This window comes from Plectropomus leopardus, chromosome 22, assembly GCF_008729295.1.
Source record: "Plectropomus leopardus isolate mb chromosome 22, YSFRI_Pleo_2.0, whole genome shotgun sequence".
In the NCBI taxonomy this organism is placed as follows: domain Eukaryota; kingdom Metazoa; phylum Chordata; class Actinopteri; order Perciformes; family Serranidae; genus Plectropomus; species Plectropomus leopardus.
In genome coordinates this window covers 22,467,382-22,486,947 of record NC_056484.1, presented here as the reverse complement: position 1 = coordinate 22,486,947, position 19,566 = coordinate 22,467,382, and the positions used below count along the sequence as shown (strand labels likewise).

General features: G+C 37.7%; 1 protein-coding gene across 2 annotated transcripts; it reads right to left on the bottom strand.

Moving 5' to 3' along the window:
- Nucleotides 1-556: 556 nt before the first annotated feature.
- Nucleotides 557-17,866, bottom strand: mkrn1 (makorin, ring finger protein, 1). 2 transcript variants are annotated; one of them, XM_042511307.1, is made up of 8 exons: nucleotides 17,764-17,866; nucleotides 16,944-17,075; nucleotides 9,593-9,813; nucleotides 8,345-8,568; nucleotides 6,498-6,712; nucleotides 5,966-6,076; nucleotides 4,045-4,189; nucleotides 557-1,296 (listed from the first exon to the last, which is right to left on the bottom strand). In XM_042511307.1, the coding sequence occupies exons 1-8, from the start codon at nucleotides 17,835-17,837 to the stop codon at nucleotides 1,084-1,086; spliced, it is 1,335 nt and encodes a 444-aa protein (XP_042367241.1). In that variant the 5' UTR covers nucleotides 17,838-17,866; the 3' UTR covers nucleotides 557-1,083. The 2 variants fall into 2 exon arrangements, with proteins under 2 accessions (XP_042367241.1, XP_042367242.1); XM_042511308.1 differs by having other exon boundaries at nucleotides 9,632-9,813.
- Between the last annotated feature and the right edge of the window lie 1,700 nt (nucleotides 17,867-19,566).

The following is a 19,566-nucleotide window of genomic DNA, read 5'->3' as shown; positions in this document are numbered from 1 at the left end:
AATTCCCTGAACATTTATTTTAGACCTTAAAATGTGATGTACTGTCTGAGCAGTTTTATTGAAATAACTTGCTATGAATGATCTGCATTGCGCCTGAAAAATAATTAAATAATAAGGTTGCTATTGCAACATTGTGAAATCCTGGAGGGACCACCTTACTCTCATGTTATCCCGACGCTGAAAATTTGTGTGGACAGTGAAATTGCTCAAAAAATTGTTTAGTGTGAAGCCAGCATCTGTGTGCTTGAGAAATTTCAGTTTAAATCCTACAGCTGTAGATCAGCCTATGAAAAAAAAGTGCCTGAGAAGTTGAAGTTATAAAATCGTATGAGCTGCTCAGTGTATGAAATGTCCGGGTTACAAAGACAGCTCAGAGCTGGAGGTCAAACCTGACAGCAGTGTCACCGTTTGGGCTCTGAAGGACAGTTGGTGTTCCATACTCATAAAAATGTCTCACGAAAGACTTTTTTGACCCTGAAAAAAAGGGGACAGAGTTATTATTTTTCATTACAACATGGAAATGATTATGGTATATGTATTAAACATCAGCACAATATATTGGCTATCAGCAGCTTTAATAAAGAAAAAAAAAAAAGTTATGTAAAATCTTACAACATGCCCATCACGATTACAGTAAATGGTGCGGAGTAAGTTCGAGTGCATCCTCAGAGTCTCAGAAGTACGTATTAACACCTGGGTAGATGATAAACAAGTCAAACCCACACCCACAAAGAAACTTGACAATGTTTATTAGCAATATTTGAAGAAAGTTATAATTTCTGTTAAATCTTATATTGAGCTCTTTTTATCGTTTTATTATTTTTCCTTTTTCACATGAACCGCACAAGATAGACCCACGAGGATAGATGTCTAGAAAAATGTTTAGCACGAGCGCACTGACTTGCTGGAATTTTTTATTTTTTTTTTAACCTTTTATAAGTTCATTTATTAATGGCCTGCTTAAAGGCACTGCCACAATACGGGGGGGAGGGGAAAAGCTACTGTCCATCACTCGCACAAGACAGTCCATTCTAGTGTCTAGTATACATGGGGGACAGGGTGGGGGGGTTGTGGGTGGGGATGCTATAGGTAAATCTCATAGAAATCGTCCAGCTCCTCGTGAAACAAGTCCCATTCATCCTCTGAATCTGTCACCTCGTCGTCGGTTCCTGCTGCGAGCAGCATGAGGAGCATCTCGCTCAGCTCAAACGTCACCATCTCCTCATCCTCGTTGTCGAAGGAGTCGGTGCTTTCCCGCTCGTCAAAGATGTCCCACAGCGGTGTTCGCCTCGAGTTCTGGGAAGAAACGAGAGAGGGTTTTAATTTTAAAACAGAAACGTACTTTTGGGGACAAGAACTTTACCAGATGCAGCAGTAAAAGCAAACACTGTTCTAGAGACGGAAACCCAGTTGTGCCAGAAAAAAAAGAATAGACAAAATGTCAAAAATGACGAAATGAAAAATTTAATTTAGAATTTTGATTTAAATTTAAACCTTATTAGTCAAAATTGTGACAGAAATCAATCTTTTAAGATAATTCACACTTCCTATCTCAAAATTATGTCTCTGTCAGAAATTTTTGATTTGGTTTAGGGTCGACTGATATTGTTTTTTCAGGGCCAATACCAATGCCAATTATTAGTAATTAATGAGACCATAACCAATATTTACTGATACACATTCACAATAAAAATGAACACCTTTCTTTCAGTATTTAGAAGTTGGAATATAACAAACTCCAACACAAAACTTGTTGAATTAAAACTGAAAAAAAAAAACCCGTATAGATCATATAGATCAAGTTCCTAGCAACTTTTTCTTTTATAAAGTCAAGTGAAAACTTTAATAAAAATGAATAAATAAAAAATGCTCCCTGAGGTTTTTACAAAGTAAAAGTTCCTAACATGCTGACTTTTTTTTTTTTGCTTTTTCTAATTAATTAATTTGATCAGCGATCATTAAACATGAAACACTGACACAACTAATGTAAAATGTCAAATATCGGCCTCAATAATCGTCCAGGCCAATAATCTGTCGACTCCTCATTTGATTTGCCATTTTGACTTAGAAAGCCAAACTTTTGACTGAGTGTCTGATAATGTTCAACAGTTCAAGATTTTGATTTAACAGTTCATAACTTTTATAACCTGGTAATCTTGATTTAAAGAAGTATTTTGCTGCTGTGACGATGATCTTTTTTTAAAAAACTAGGTGGTCAATGTAGCAGAAAGATGCAAATACTTTTGAAAAAAGGCGCTACACGACCAGAGAAAACAAAGAGACTATGTTGTTCCCTTTTGCTCAAGGTAGAAAACTTACAACTACCAAAACGCACGCACCACACTGATAACAATGGTCTTGTTTCACAGTTAACTCTTTGTGACCTGGATCGACATCAGTTTTCTAGTAGTGCTTTTTTATAAGATACTTAACCTTTGAAACATGAGTAAATTGGTTTGATTTCTCGCAAAAACACAGGAAGAAAGTCAGTGAGCAACTTGACAAGAAGTCCCTTAAATTGCAAGAAATTAGTAAAAGGTGAAAAGAAAATGGCTGGAAAATTTATTTTATATATGTATATATATATATATATATATATATATATATATATATATATATATATATATATATATATATATATAATATATGTATATGTATGTATGTATGTGTGTGTGTGTGTGTGTGTGTGTGTATATATATGTATATATATATATATAAATTATTTTTAAAAAAGGGAAAAAACTGAGAGAAAAAAACTTCATAAATATTACAATTATATATTTATTTTATATTATATTTATATATTTAAAGCTGTTGCAGAAAAAAATGTATACATATACATTTTCTTTTCAATTTTCAGCACTTTCTTTTTTTTTTAAACCCTATTTTATGCTTATTTTCAGGTAATTTTCTTACCTGAAAATAATAAGATTTTCTTAATTTCTTGCAAAATTTGTAGGCCATGTCTTTTTAAATTGTCCATTATCTTCGTCACATTTTTTTGGCAAGAAATTCAATCAAATAGCTCAGGTTTCAACAGGCTGAAATATGTTTGTGAAAGCATTTTTGGCCAAAAAAAAAATGTATTAACACTAAGATCATGTGACACTTAGACTGAACACAGGTGGACTTTATTTAACAAATTGTGACTTTTGAAGGTAATTGGTGGCACCAGGTCCTATTATGGACTTTCATAGCAGAGGAGGTGAATACATATGCATACACCACTTTCAAGTTCTTTATTTTACAGAATTAAAAAAAAAAAACAGCTTATTTTTTTTCATTTAATTTCGCCAAAGTTGTCTATTTTGTGTAGGTTCATTACAAAAAATCCCAACAATATCAATTAAATTACAGGTTGTAATGCAAAGAAATAGGAAAAACCCCAAGGGGGGTGAATACTTTTGCAAGCCACTGTACAGGCTCCATAAATACACAACCTTTTAGGTAAGGCAGTATTTAAGGCAGGATTTCTGTCTTGCGTTACGCCTCAGACATGTTTTTTTATGGCCACTCTTAAACTTTTTTTTAAAAAAAGACTGTATATAGTATCATAGAAATATAGAAAAGTACCTCACAGCATATATTCTGTCTTGTGTTCTTTTTTTTACAAAATAATATGACTGTATATGTATGTACATATGTAAAGACTATTTGAGGTGTTGAATTGATACACAGTTGATGCGGTCATGTGACCGAGGCCTTTATCGTTTGTTAAGTATGAAGAGGAGATGTAACGTCACTGGGTTTGTGAGTATCTCAATGAAGAATCTGCAAAGGGAGCTGAAGTGTGTGGACATTCCTCTGTTCAGTGTTTGCACTGAACATGTATATAAATGTGTGCATTTTGAACTTTTTAAACTTTTTGCACCCTTTATGTTATCCTGCTTTCTACTTCCCATGTCCAGCAGAGGGTGCTGCAGCACAGGCGCTGGGGTTCCTTTTATCAACAGTGACAGCAGTCTTTAAAGAAACCTTTGGCTGTCAGAAAAACCATGACAATCTCAGTAGCACTTGTGACAGGATTTTAGTGTGAGCTATTACCCGATTCCTGCTGTTGGAGCCTGTCTGTCTTCGCTGTGGTTGAGCTTCCTCCAGCCGTCCATCGGGAAAGGCGTGCTTGTAGAAGCAATTTGAGCCGAAAGGACACGTCCCGCGGCCCTCGTCAAAGTATCGACACGGTTTACTCCTGGAGGAAACAAAAAGGAAGCCAGAGAAGACAAACACAAAGTGAGACTGTCTCAGTGATTCTATAGAAGCCTGTCATGATGATATTGTCTTATCACACCACATATGGGCATGACTTCCATCATTTTGCTGACCTCCAATCTAGAATTGTATATATACTTTAATGTATATTTTAACAGGTGTTTAGTACATTCTTAAAATACATGTTAATTTTTTTTTTTCATATTCGATGTCTGAATAGTCTTAAACCCGAAATTATTTTTAAAAATACAAGAAAATAACCCGAAAATTAGTTTAAGAAAAGAAAAAGAAAGTAAACAAACAAAAAAACCCAAGAATTTCAAAGAAGTGCCTGAAAATAATATTTTTGTAATTAAGTTTTAAGTAATTACAATAATTATGGTTTTTAAGAAGAAGAGACTCCAAAATTGGCATGAAATCAGTAAAAAAGTAAAAGATAATCGCCTAAAAAAAAATAAATAAATAAAAAGGGAAAAAAGGAAAAAGAAAAGAAAATCACAGAAATTACCTGGGAAAAAAAAATTTTTTTGACATAGTTTTAAATATGTAATTATGATAATTACAAATATAGTTTTTCCCTAGATTTTTTTTATTTTTTTCCCCTGGACCTTTTTTAAAAATAATGTTCTAAATCTACTTATTTCTTGCAATTTATGAAACATTTATTACCAAGTTGCTTAGAGCCCTTTTTTTTTTTTTTTACAATGTTTTTGGAAGAAATTGCACCAACTGGCTCAAGTTTAGTTGAAATACTTGTGAAAGGCATCTGAAAGCAGAACAAGGAAAGTGATGTTGCTCCACGTTTCAAAGGGTTAAGAAATAAAAGTGGATTGCTCTTTAAACTGGTGTGCTTATATTTTTATGCATTTATATGATCATATCCATGACAAGAATGGTCTCAAAATGACAATAAATGATATTATTAGGAAATGATCCAAAAATTAACTAGAAATTAGTAAAAAGTACAAGAAAATTATCTGGAAAAAAAAGAATTAAAAAAGAAAAAAAGGAATGACCTGGAAAAAAAGTAACATAATTTTAAATATGTGATTATGATAATTATAGATACAGTTTTTCTCTAGCCTTTTTTCCCATTTCTTCTCACCTGGATATTTTCCCTAGCTTCTTAAATTTTTTTTTTTTTTTCTAAATGTAGTTATTTCTTGCAATTTTTATCAAGTTGCTCTGTGTCTTTTTACCATGTTTTTGAAAGAAATTGCACCAATTGGCTCAAAGGTTTAAAGTTTCAGACGGTTAAAACATTTAAAGTTGATTGCTCTTTGAACAGGTGTACTTATATTATTATGCTTTTATATTTTCATAACAATATATCTTCCGACAACAGTAGTTATTGTGACTGACTGACTAAAAGCACACCGTAGGCATCAAGCTATACCAATCCATCATCCACTTTTCAAATGGATGCCAAATTTTCTGTTGTGTTTTGAAGTGTCGAGCTCTGCATCAAATAGTTTTCTCAATCATGCATCCGCCCGCTTCCCACAATCACCGCCCACTCCCACACATTCACCATCCCACTCGTCACATCCACCCACAACAGCTTTCTATTCAAACTGTCTGCTCCTTCCTGCAGGGAGGAAAACTCAACTTCAGCTTCAATGATAAACTGCATGAATTGTGTCCCTGTTTTCGGTTTGTTGTTTCCAACAGTAGACACAAAGCAGTTGGTAGAAATAAAGCTTCGAGCGCAGCAGTTTGTGTAGTGAGTTCATGGATGTGTGTAACGTGTGCGTACCCCATGCCGTCCTTGTATTTCTGGATGAGTTTCTGCTTGTCCTCCTTGTCCTCCACCCAGTACTCGCTTGGGATGACAAAGTTGGATGTGATTCGACACTCTGGGCACGACCTGAGGAGACAAGAACACAAGTGGTGGAAAGAGTCCATAGAAATTTTAAAAAAGCTGATTTTTTTCTCGAGATTTGTGTTTTATTAAAGATAAAATACGTAACTTTTCTGTGTTACAATGCCTAAAAATGAATAGACACATTTTACAGATTTTGTTGACTTTGTACTTACATCATCCAAAAGTTTCCAACAATGTTCAAGCCCAAAGAAATCTGTCATTTTAATCAAGGACACAGTCTGTGTCATTTGGAGGCCGTCGCCTGTTAGTACTGTCAAATTGCGGTGATATGGTTAGCGGGTGTTAGACAGAAAATAGTTCAGAGTTACAGACTGTAACTCAAGAGAACTCAAGTAACTCAAGACTGAAACTCGTGCCCCCTGAGAGAGATGCAGGCCCACTTTTCCTCGTGTAAGTGACTCACTTGATGATTTTGCTCTCAAACTGCTTGGCACTCCTCCACTTGCGGATGCACTTTAGACAGTAGCAGTGGCTGCAGTTGGAGAGGATGCCGAAGCGGCGCTCGCTTGGGTTGGCCTTCTCGAACACCACCTCCATACACACGCCGCACATCATGTCCTTGCTGCGTTGGATGGCAAATGAAATCTCCATGTCTTTCTCGTGGGCCTCGATGCACGCCTGGGAGAGGAAAGAGTTAAAGCAATATACTGAGGCCTTTTCTCCATTTTAACCAGGGGGTCCTCAGATACTTTAACAGAAGAAAAGCAGCTGAGAGAACAAATTTCACTGCACGTCTAATGTTTAAAACTGTGTTCAGACGAGCAGCAGAAAACGCAGCCTGCTCTTTTTAGGTTAAATGAGACCGCTGCTCTGATGCTCCTGCTCAGCAAACCTGGCTCAAGTTTTGCTTCAACAGCACACTGCGCTGACTAACCGTAACTGCAAGTGTGGATTCCCAGGAGATGTGTTTAGGGATGCACTGATTTATCAGCCGAACATCCATTTGATGACTGCTGGGAGCCTGTCTGTAAATTTTTGCAGACAGGCTGTGCCGATGCTTTTCTGTTGTGTCACATCAATTTTGCGCAGGCTAAAAAAACCCAGCTCAACACTAACGGCCTCCTTCTGCTCCCGGGGACTACAGAAAACAGGTTTGGGACAAAAATACAGTTTATCTTATTTATCCTCAGGATGGTAGGACAAAATAAACTCACTATGGACACGTGAGATGGTGGGTTAGCATTTACCCTCAAATTATACAAATTAAAATTGTGAATACAAAATATGCCAAATGGAAAGACTCCCATTTATTGCAAAATAAAATTTTTACACTTGAATGAGGTGGTATTTCAGGCGATTTTAAAACTGCAATGGAAACACTTTTTTGGCTTTTCTAGGTCACATGATGCTATGGCTATGTGCTTGTCAGTAGGAACTGGCTCCCTCATGATGCAGCAGGACCTACAAGAGCTGTTACTGCATCACATAACTCTTCAAAAGTTTTGCGATCATCTGGAAGTTTTGAATCCACAATTCCTCTGTGAAATCAGCCCCCAGAAATCCCTCATACGTGGCCACTCCCACGTATAAGGGGCTCGCCTTTCCATTATGGCTCCATAACACGCCTACATGGCCTTGGATTGGAAATAATGATGGCTAGTGTGGTGGCTGCAATAGAAATAAAGCTGCTAACGTTTTGAACGTCCATCACCATGCTTGTTGGAATGTTATCACCTGAGGAGAAGTCTCAGAACATCACTCAGTGGAAACACAGTCATCTCACAATTGTGTTTTATCAACATTTCGAAAATATCACTCAAGTTTTGGTTTATAATCACCTGAAACTAAGAAGTGTTGTGTTCATTAACTTGGAATGAGCTGTTTATATATCTGCACACAGCGCGGGTTCTCTTCCATGGAGTTTGCAATGTTGTTCTACAGCAGCCCAGAACAAACAAATCACACACTGGCTCTAGATAGTGCCATTCATGTTTTCACATCAGTCAAGCCCGACACACAGAAGAACTTTCAGTTCTACAAACTCACCACTAGATGCCAAATAAATCCTACACACTGGATGCAAGTGTGCAAGTGAAAATTAAGGGCACACTGGTGCAAATGACGCATTCAACAAATTTATTATAACATCTTTCCTCCCTCCTTTTCTGATTAGCAAAGATCAGTGTACATAACATTTCACTGGTTGAAATGGCTTGATAATCCACCTTCAATAAATCCAGAATATTCCAGGTAAAGTGAGAGTGGGGCAGTGGCCCTAACCCAGCAGCAGGTTGTTTCTGTGATGGTTACCTTTGTGTGCTCGGAGCGCTGGGTGTTGTCGGTGGGGTGGAGCACCTGGAGGCCGCACATGTCACACACATCGCCGTGGAGATAGGCACAGTTGATTCCGTAGCGACACTCTCCGACAGCTGCGTACGGACAGAGCTGCTTCCTCAACTCTTTGTTGTCCTGTGACGCCTCGCTGTCGAACTCCTCGATGAGAGGGACCGAGCTCTCCACCTTCACTGGCTCGGCTGCACAGAGAAACATTTCGACTACTATTTGGTGCCACGGTTATGGAAACAAAAACGAACAAATGTCTTCTTTTTCAAATGAGTAGAACCTGATCTAAGGACACTTTAACTGTTGAGACAGGCCTCAAAACTTGAACAACCGAATTGAACAGTCAAATTTCGAGCTGCTCTGCATTTTTGCATCACGTGACAGTGGATGAACCCTATCCACAGTGGAAGCTATGTGGAAAATATGTAAGTACAGATGGATTGAAGAATGGACCACCCAAAAAACGCAGGTCTCCTGCCTCTGTTATCACCAACGCTGAGACATAAAAAGGTATATAACTTGTTTTCTGATAAAAAACTTCCGGGAACTCCCTGACAAGACCTGTCCAATGTGGAGCTCCATCAAGAACTACATACCTTCAATGGCTTTTTTAATGTTTGCATTAGCACCACCAGTACGAACCAGAGGTGACATAAAGTGACCATACTCCACTTGTATTTCCCCCATTGCTTATATACTCAACAAAGCCTGGACTTAACTGTAGTTCTGTCTTTTTTCGATTATAAGCATTTGTTTTTGTTTTCTATTTTCTGTTGTTTACATGGCTAAAAGTTTGGGGTTTTTAAATGGCACTTGCTGGTGCATCGGTTCCTGTAGTGAAAAGTACAGTAAAAATTAATATATTCTACATTTCCAAACCCAGCACAACAAACTTAATCACTTGGCTGAACTCAATAGTCAGATTAAAAAAACAAAACCCTGCTTTGCCTGATGAAGATGAATCTGTTCCATGAGACAAATGAGTGATAGACATCAACAACACCCAAGAGAGACTTGAAATAATGCTGTCAGAGAGGACTGCTCTTTAGTCATCAAGTTTCCTGATGAGTTGACTTTTCTGGAAAACTCAAATATCTTGCCTTACATTCACCTTATTTTTCAATTAATGAAAATTAATTAACACTTGCCATGCAACATCAAATGTGACAATATAATACGTTTGAGTGTGAAATTTGGGTTAAGTGTGAGTATCACCATTCATCAAATTTGTCCTAATCTCTGCTGGTCCCTCACCCCGTCCACAGTACGGCTGTCCTGGAACGAACTCAGCAGCGTTGACCCAGTCCTGCGCTCCTGAACCAGGTGTCGGCCCACTGGGTTCTGGGTCTGACGAGCCGGCCAGCGAGACAGAGGGCAGCGGCAGCGTCTGGGGGGCTGGCAACTCCTCGTTCTTTGCTGGTTTACAGTGTTCAAACCTGAGGAAGCACACAGAAACAGGGTTGGTACAGTGCCAATGATCGACTGTCCCACAACGCTAATGGAGGAATTACAGCAATAAGCAGGACAATCTGCAGCAGACAGGCTGAAATATGAACAGCCAAACCAGAGCTAATGACAATCATAAAACACAACTTAAGACTAATGCTAGAGACCAAAACCTGGTACCAATATGGCAAATGTTCCTTTACGGCTGGTACCTACAAGATCAAATCATAGCACAGATTTCAGTGCTAGACTGTGTGATATAAGAGGGAGAGAAGAGATTACAGTTTTAGAAAAATCATGTTTGAACCAATTATTCTCCATGGAGGTGAAGTTTGGGGCACATTAAGTGGCTCTCTGAAACTCAAAAGTAGGGAGAGGGCAATGAGCAACTTAACAAGACACGGCCCAAAAATTCGCAAGAAATTCAGGAACAATAACCAGAAAATCACCCAAATATAAGGCAAGAATAAAAACAAACAGGGAAAAAAACCTGAAAAAGTGATGAAAATTAAAAAAAATAAAATAAATAAATGATATACATTTTTCTTTCAAATATATAATTATTCAATTAATTCTATAACAATTCTATATGCTGTTTTCTGAAAAATTTTCCCTGATCTTTTTTCAAGTTTCCCTCCTTTTTTTTGCCAAGTGTCTCATTGCCTTTCCCCCTATGTTTTCAAAAGAGAACAAACCAATTTGCACAGATCTCAAAGGTGCTTGTGCTGCGTTCAGAGTCTGACACCTTTCACAAGCTATTTAACAGCTTGTGAAAGTCATCTGACTCTGAACGCAGCACAAGAATAGTGGTGCCAATCCAGGTTTCAAAGAGTTAAAGAACATTGGGACTAAAACCAAGTTAAAAAAAAATCTATCTTGAATTCTGCAAGTTGATGCAGAGCAGAACCGGGTCAATTCCTCCTCTAATAAAATAATTCCCATTCCACAATTAAAACAATTTAGCAAAGGTAATAAATCAAAATATTTCAATTAATGGCAAAAACAAATCCAATCAATACAACAATTAGAACCCTACAATTTATTAGACAGAGAATTCCAATTGGTCCAATATCTAACACAAATCAAACATCCCATAAAAAGACAAACCCTGACTAAATACACACTCAGTGAGCATAAACTGGCTGCCGTAAGAGAGAATGGCAAGAACAATCAAAAAGACTTTGTACCTATTGTGAAATCAGAGAAACTGAAATTCTGAAAATGAAAAAAAAAACAAGAAATGAGAAAACTCTCCCAGAGGAATGACTCATAGGATTACTTAAAGGAGACGACTGCTCTACAGTGCAGCTGGCAGAGAACAGGTTTCTGCATGTTGCAGCTGGGAACACAATTTAATGTACATGCTTTTTAAATGAACCCTTTGAAACCTGAGAATACTGGCTGGGTTTCTTTCAAAAACATGGGAAGAAAGCAATGAGCAACTTAACAAGAAATTACCTACACATTAGTAAGAAATTAGTACAATATTGTACTGTATTGTAATATTACCTGAAATGAGCAAAGGAAAGAAAGAAAGAAAGAAAGAAAGAAAGAAAGAAAATTAGCTGTTGTCCTTGTTATTTATTTATTTATTTATTTATTTATTTATTTATTTATGCTCTCTCTCTCTCTCATTGCCTCACATTATATAGGTTTAAACACTTGTTAAAGCTGAATGCTGTAAAAGACACCTGAAGACTTACATTAATCTCTATATGTATTGATATATTATTGTGTAATCTTTATGTAATATGTAATGCTTTGCCAACAGTATATTTTGCAGTAGTCATGCCAATAATGTATATTGAATTGATTTCAAGTGAAGTGAATTGAGAGAGGGAGAGAGAGAGCTAGTGAGTGAGTGAGAGTGAGTGTGTGTGTGTGTGTGTGTGTGTGTGTGTGTGTGTGTGTGCCGGTGACGTGAGGCTGCAGCGACCACAGCACAGAGTATAAGGTGAAACATAGCAGTGCAGTGTGAGTAGACCTTAGGTTATTTGTCTGTGAGTAACTGCTGTAAATGCTTTGCTTCACCTGCTGATTAAAGCGAAGCAGGTTACGCCCTGAAGTAAGCGAGCTAAGCTAGCCTCTTATTGGAACCTTGCCAGGGTGACTTGAGGTGAACCAGCTGTTTTCATTGCATTGACGGTCTGAGCCACACCTCAACAGATTATGGAGAAATGTCTGATTGCCGTGGTGCCTAGTGGCTCAGTGGATAGAGCGGCGCCCCATGTGCTGAGGTTGTGCCCCCCCCGCCCCTTTTACGCCTGAGACTGTCCTGCCAATTTAAGGCAATAAAAGCCTCAAAAAATAATCTTAAAAAAAAAAAAATAAAAAAATCTCACGGCTGAGTCTCTTCTGAGTTACGGAAACAATTATTGATCCCAACGAAAAAATGATTTTGTCTTATTGGTACTGTAACTGTCTTTAGTGTTTAATTGTTGTTTTTGGGTTAGGTTTTATTTATCATGCAAAAATTGTTAGTTTGATAGTGTTTTATTCATAAGTATATTTAAGTGTGGTTAATGGGTTTGCATTGTGCTTTGCACTTTCGCACCTCTTCAGAATATTGCATTTTACTGAATTTTATAATCTATTTTTAGCTGTATTTTCATTCATATTATCTCAATGGGTTTTATTTTTCATTTCATGTTATGCTTTCTGTACATTCTATTTTTTACCCCCATTTTTAACTTACTTTTACTAGTTTTATCAAGTGGGTCTCATCCATCTGAAAATGTATTCTATCTATAATCTATTCTCTTCTGATTTTAATTTTAAGACATTTTTATTCAGCATTAACAATATACAATTGGCATTGACAAGAGAAAAGATGGATTTACAATGCTCACATTTTTCTTATTTTATTTTTACTTGCAGGTTTATTATGTCTTCTGATGTGAAGCCCTTGGTGCATGTAATTTCTTTGTTGAAAAGCAGGTTGGACTGCATTGAGCTCCATACAAATAAAGTTTATTTTTATTGTTATTACTACTACTATTTTAAACTGTTAAAGGGATTTTTGCACTTAACAGTATGAATTTTGTTTTAACAGTGTGTTTTAGACTTATTGTGGGAGCTGAGCTGGAAATTCCAAGATTAAACAAAAATAAACAATATTGCCAAAATTTACATCACATGCATGAATGCAGCCAAAATACATAAAATGCACTAAACAGTCCCCAAGGCTTAATTGGTCTGTATGACAAAACAAACTATTAGAGTGTGTGTACACTTGCACAGATTAGCCGGGGGCTTCTGTCAGAATGCGTTGTGTCCCCCTATGACTTCTCTGATTAAAGAACTAGCAGAAAGTTATTACTGCAAATTGCTGTGATCACATGCTTGATATCAAAATATCCTTGAAAAGATGGAGGAAGATAAAAGAAGAAAGATGAAGGTTTTTGTGGGGGGAGAGCGAATATTTTTATGTGTAAATCACAGAGCAGAGCTAGTCTAAAGGCTATATTTAGGATCAGCATCTCTTGTTTTTCTTCAGCTGTCATGAGGTTGTTTACCGAGACCCTCACAAATACATGGGATGGAAACAGGCTGTGGGCTTTTATGTTTACCATGTTGAGGATAAAATGTCACAGTAACACACGTTATCAGTGGATGATACTGACAAAATCCTAAATCAGGGAGCATGTATTTTATATCTCAATATTAATATATATCATTGTATATTAAGTCCTTTAGAATTAATCAATAAGTAACTCTATAGCAATCAGATTAATCAAAGTGATGCAAATACTGGATAAAAAATCCAATACTGATTCAGTCACAACACTGACTACATTGGACTGACAAACTCAATATCATATGCCATTTTTACACAGAGATGGCACTATAGAGCTGCTAGAGGGTCTCTTCTTTATGCCTACTTTGCATTTTTACACAGCACCAAACAACAGCGACATCATGCCATTCCAGTGTGTGATTTTAGAAAGCATGCCGGCATCACAGAATCAAAAGAGACGTGACCAGCGTGAGCTTTGTGTGACTAAATTGTCGCGATCAGAGCTCTTCCAAAGCCCTGCTTTGTGTGTGTGTCTCTGAGAGAGAGAGCCTTAGGGGAGAACGAGACCAAAAGCATTGCGTGACCTATACAAACCAAAAGCACTGCGTGACCTATACAAGCCAAAAAAGTGTTTCCATTGCAGTTTTGCGAAATATAGCTTTTTCAGACCTCCTGAAATACAATCTTTTTACGATAAATGGGAATTGTTTTTTGTGTTTCCATTAGGCGTATTTTTTATTTGCAAGTTGTCGTCTACTATGTCAAACTACACGGGAAACAAAGCTCAATTGTTGCTTGCAACACTTAACTGTCAACACTTTGGAAATGCTGTGTTGGGCTATTATCAGGGTAATATCATGTAGACTGTACCTGGCTTAAGAGGCCATGACAGCCTGTGAGCACAGCCTTATAAAAAGGAACGCCTGACCTATCTTTTCTACACCCTCCTCCATGATGGTGAGCTCCATCACTACACACTGTTAACCAGTCTGTTCCCAGAGAGCCACTGGAGTGCTGGACGAGCAGGGAGGGGAGGGCCGCTGGAGCTATGCATAAATAAATGAGCAAAGAGGGTGCTGCAGCAGAATGAACCTGGGGAACCCAGCAACAGCACAGGAGGAGGAGGAGGAGGGGGGCGGCTCAGGGAAACAGAGCAGGAGGGAGACGGAGAGCGTTATGCAATTGCCATGCAGGCTGCAGTGCACTCTGTCTGGCCCTGGGGGCTGCAGGAGAGAGAGAGAGCGGCAGAGAGACACCAAGGCAGAGCGAGCGAGCGAGACAGAGCCCATCACAATAGACAGAGCCCAGGGAATTCAACCATAATAAACCCCCACAGTGAGAGCCTTTCTCCAGACTCTTAATACAGGGTGCACGGCCCCACGGGATCACAGAAATAATGAGGACAGCCTCCTCGCTGCAGCCCCACCACAAGGATGGAGGAATGTGACTTATCAACACAACAAAACATCAACAACAGCTCAGTGCTACACACCCGAGAAAGCCTCTCTACAGGCAATAAAAAGACTCCTTAAGACAAACTGTCAAGTGCAGTAGTTAGTGTTGTGCCCCTGCTGCTGCTGCTGCTTGGGTCGGTCATCGGAGCGCCTCTGTAACTATGGGGATGCTCCTGGAGCCAGACAAGGAGCAGACAGTGTCTGAGCGAGCTGGCTGCTGCTGTCTGGGTACATTCAAGCCTGGCAACAGTCTGGGAGCCTAATCCGCTCCTCAAAGGACCATACCACTGCATGTTAGAGCCCATTTACTGCAAAGAAATACTGCTCGGCATCTTCAAAGCACGATGCAGAGTGGAAATCAGCAGGCACAGATGGAAGACTAAAGATGGGTTTCGAAACAAAATGTACTCTAGACCACCTTTAACTATTAATAGGTTGATGAAATGGTACAAACTGCCCTTTTACAAGCTGAAGCGATATGGATTTGAATTATATATATTTTTGAATCCATGTCGCATAGCTAATTTCAAAATGGCATTTAACCATTTGAAACCTGTATCGACCTAATTTTTCTTGTATTTTAAAGCTTTGAACCTGGAGCAAAGTGGTGCAATTTTTTTCAAAAACACAGGAAACTAAAGGTATTGAGCAAGCTGGTAAAAAATGTTAGAAATTGCAAGAATTTAGTAGATTTAGACAATGATTTTTAAACAGCCAGGGAAAATGTCTAGGGGAAAAAAGCTAGGGAAATTATATTTATAAATGTCATAATTCCATATTTAAAACTATGTTTAAAAAATTACATTACACTATCTTTATTTTTTTTTTTAAAATTTTCCCGGTTCTTTCCAGTTTTTTTTTTTTTAAAAAAAGACAAAAAACAGGTAATTTTCTCATACTGTTTGCTAATTTCTTGCTAGTTTGGGAGTAATTTCTTCTTCCTTTGCGCAATGCCTTCTTCCCGTATTTGAGAAAGAAATTAGTACAGGGTTTCCTACACATTCAGTTATTTGTGGTGGCCCACCATGATTAAAACATCTGCTGCCATAAATAGATTCTCTATTTTTGGAGCTGTTTTATTTAAATACAAAACAGCATGTTTAAAGATTAGATGATCAACACATTAATAACAGGCACTCATTTTTGTTGTATCAAAATGATTAGTAATGATGAATTGCTGATGAATCAATGATAAAAAAGAATTGTTAGTTGCAGTCCAGCAGAGTTCCATATTGTAAAAAAAATCCTATTTTCATATCTTTATATATAAAGCAGTGGTGCTTTATATCAAAGAGCACAATTCACAGAGAAATACACAAGTATAGACATGAAAATCATTATAATATTGGACCTTTAAGATACGAATAGCTCTATTTATCCATTCAGACGCAGCGCAGACTTATCTTTATCTCTAAAATAACAAAATGCTCAAGTATATTCCTGCATGTTCTTCAATTATTGTCCTTTCATCCTAAACAAAGACATCTGGTGACACGGCCAAGAAAAAGCTTACACTAAAAATGACGCTAATATGGGACCTTTAAGATAAAAACAGTACTAATTATCACATTTAGATGGAGACAACACTTATCTTTATCTCCAAAAATAACTAAATGTTCAAATATAGTACTGCGTGTACATCAGTTGTTGTCCTTTTTCAGCTAAAACAAAGACGCTGCTGAGACAGCCAGGAGGAAGCTTACACGTTGAACATAACACTAGCTCCATAAACACTCAAGACAAAGCCTCGCACGCATATTTTATATTACACAATTTAATCCTGCAGAGCAATGCTTATATGCCACAAAAGAGGGAGTGTTCTTCTTTGAATGTACACAGTGCTGCCATAAACACAGACCAACACCATGTTGACATCAGGCAGCAGCAGTCTCAGGTGTCAGATCCACTTGAGGAGCCGGCTGCAACACTTCTGAGAAGCCCTGCCAGCCAAGTTGCTGCGCTGTCATCTGGCTGAGAGCGAGGCCAGTTTTAGAAAGGAAGTTATAATGCCCCAGACAACTGGGAGCACTTTATTAGGCCGAGGGCAGCTGACTTTAAACATGTAAGCTGAGAACAAGCATCCAAGCCTTTTTCAGCTCCACTGTTACATAGCATTTCAAATAACTTAAGATTTTAGTTGTGTCTTTACCTGCAACGATCCCCAAACACACAGTTTCCCTTCTGAAAGAACTTGCAAATCATGGCTGCAGGTTTGCTGTTGGTTAGATCATGGGAGTATCGACAGTTCTCTCCTTCTTTGCAAAGACCATGCAGGAAATATCTGAAAACACAAAATTAGCACAAAATTGTCGTGGAAATAATAGATTAATTTCTGTCATGCTTGAAATTTGGCTAAAACATTTGATCATGTTTAAATCGGCATGCTAAACAACACTTTGATTAGTAAGTAAATTTATGGAAGCTTAACAATCCGCTACAGGAAAACTGTGTGTAAATGTCCCCTTTCACTTTCATATTGGGTTGAAAAGCCAATCTTAGCACGGCCAAACACGCAATTTAAATCATAACTTTAGCTCATGTAGTTTGGGTGTAACTCCTAGGAAGTGCATTGAATCCTGTAGGTTGATATAAATTCGATAACTATTCACCTAAAACAGCTTGTTTTAACGGTAGCTAGTTTTGAATTGTACAGCTAGTTACCGTTAAGAGATTCGTCACTTTGTTGTATGACAGTTGTTTGTCCGACTGGCATTAATGCTAGCCGAGTTCATCGTTGAAAATGGAGCTAACAAGCTGGCAGCTAACCCACCACACCAGTCTGTTGTATACCACAACACACAGAACATAACAACACAGTAGTCTGGCTAGCAACAGCTAAGCTAACAGCTGAGCCTCGGAAGACGTTGTTGTCAGTCGCGAGCCAGTCACCGTTTCGTCGCTAATATGGTGTCAAACGACAGGCGATAAAACCATCTTCGGTGTTTTAATAGTCGTGTGTCTTGTCTTACCTGCAGGTTACGTGTTTGGTCCAAGCTCCTGTTACTGGTAAAGCCGCCGTAGACGCTGCTGCTGCCTCCGCCATTGCTGTTTATGTTGAGAAGCTACAGCCGGATGTTCCGGACAGCTCCGCTTCAGCTCGGCCTCTTTCGTATATACACGGTTCAAGTCGGAAATTACCGAACACCCCGCGCCTGGTACGTCCACTACGGGGCGCCAGTGTCACACCGTGGTTGTATTAACAGGACCAAATAGGTTCAATATTGCAAACTTCTCTTTATGTCTGGGTTGTTAAGGGTCTGTTCTTTACTTGTGAATGGGGAGAGAGTGGTGCAGAAACGGGGTGGCAAATATAATTTCGTTTTTGTTTTTCACTTTGCCTTAAGGGATAATCATACAACTTCAGATAGCTGCATTGTGTATTTATTTTACCGCCCTTTAAAAAAAATAAATAAATAAAGGCAAGGCATGCTTTCTTTAAAGAATTCAAGATTAAAGAACTTTATTGTCATTATGCAAGCATTACGGTATTATAACTGTGCCATCCTAAGTGGTGCATAAAATATGAGATTGAAGAAAACTGAAAACTCTACATGGATTTGAATTAGGACACAAAGTGATTATAAGGAATGAACATTAAAAACTGAAATCCTTGGTACAAAATTACAAGAAATATTATACAAAATATGTACAGTACTAAATATGTCATCATATTAGAGTGAGCGTGCAGTAGACCGGCATTGCACATGCCCAATGGCGGGCATTCCTAAAAAATGGCGGGCATTCCTAAAAAATAAAAATAACAATAAAACAGATTAATTTTTAAAAATATTCTGCAGAATTAATGAAGTAACACCATATATCATAGCCAGAAACTGTAAAAATGGGAATTGTATTTCATTTTAAAATTTCCCATGGTCCTTGAGCAAATTATGTATACTTTTCTCAGAATACACCATCTGAGCTTAAAATAGTGGTATTTACTAAAAATCACTTTATCACTTTCTACATGTCTCATTTAATATTTAGCGAAAAAATAAATTGTTTGCACGAACTAACCAGCATGCACGACAAGCACGAAAAACCAAGGCTTTTGTCAACTCCAGGATTTCGGGTTTTTGTTTTTGTTTTTTTTTTTTTGGATTAATAATGACAACTTTAGACTCAAAAAAAGTTCAATATTTAAATTTTGCACATTAAAAATATGCTCAGGGGTTACAATACAATATACAAACCTATATAAAATGCAGTAAACATTTGCCCAGTGATGTCACAGTGGCTCTTATTTGAAAAAGCTTTTTTGTCTACAATTGTTAATTTGTAACAATATAGCAACTACAAACAGTACTGTCCCAACCATCCCTAAGGAACTGTCCCAAACCGTCCCAGGGAGAGTTGACACAATTTGTAGACCTGTGTTTACCGCCAACAGACCACCAACAAACAGCTAACACTAGCTGATAGGCCAGAAAATCAGTTTTCCATTTGTTTTTTTTGTATTTGGTATAACTAAAATCAGTGAGGTGGAAGAAAAGAATATTACAAAAAAGCAAATACTTCATTTACACATTGTCGATTTCTCACTTGCTAAAAAAAAAACACTGTCCCAACTGACCCCACTGTCCCCTATTTCAAAACAGTACTTGAACAGTAGTGCACATACATAAATACAAGAAAATAAATACTAACATTTCTGCATGCAATAATGTTTGAACACGTTTCCTACAGTATTTAATTGTTTTTTACGACATCTTTTGCACATCTGTCCGTCCTGGATTATAAGGGTTTTTCCTTAGTTGATGTGAGGGTCTAAG

Bases quoted from the DNA above. Each gene is read 5' to 3' on its own strand.
- mkrn1 (XM_042511307.1), bottom strand. From the start codon at position 17,837: ATGGCGGAGGCAGCAGCAGCGTCTACGGCGGCTTTACCAGTAACAGGA. The intron at 9,814-16,943 runs GTAAAGACACAA...GTGCTTCCTCAG, and splicing joins GTGTTTGGGGATCGTTGCAG to GTTTGAACACTGTAAACCAG. The intron at 6,713-8,344 runs GTAACCATCACA...TTCCTCTCCCAG, and splicing joins AGCGCTCCGAGCACACAAAG to GCGTGCATCGAGGCCCACGA.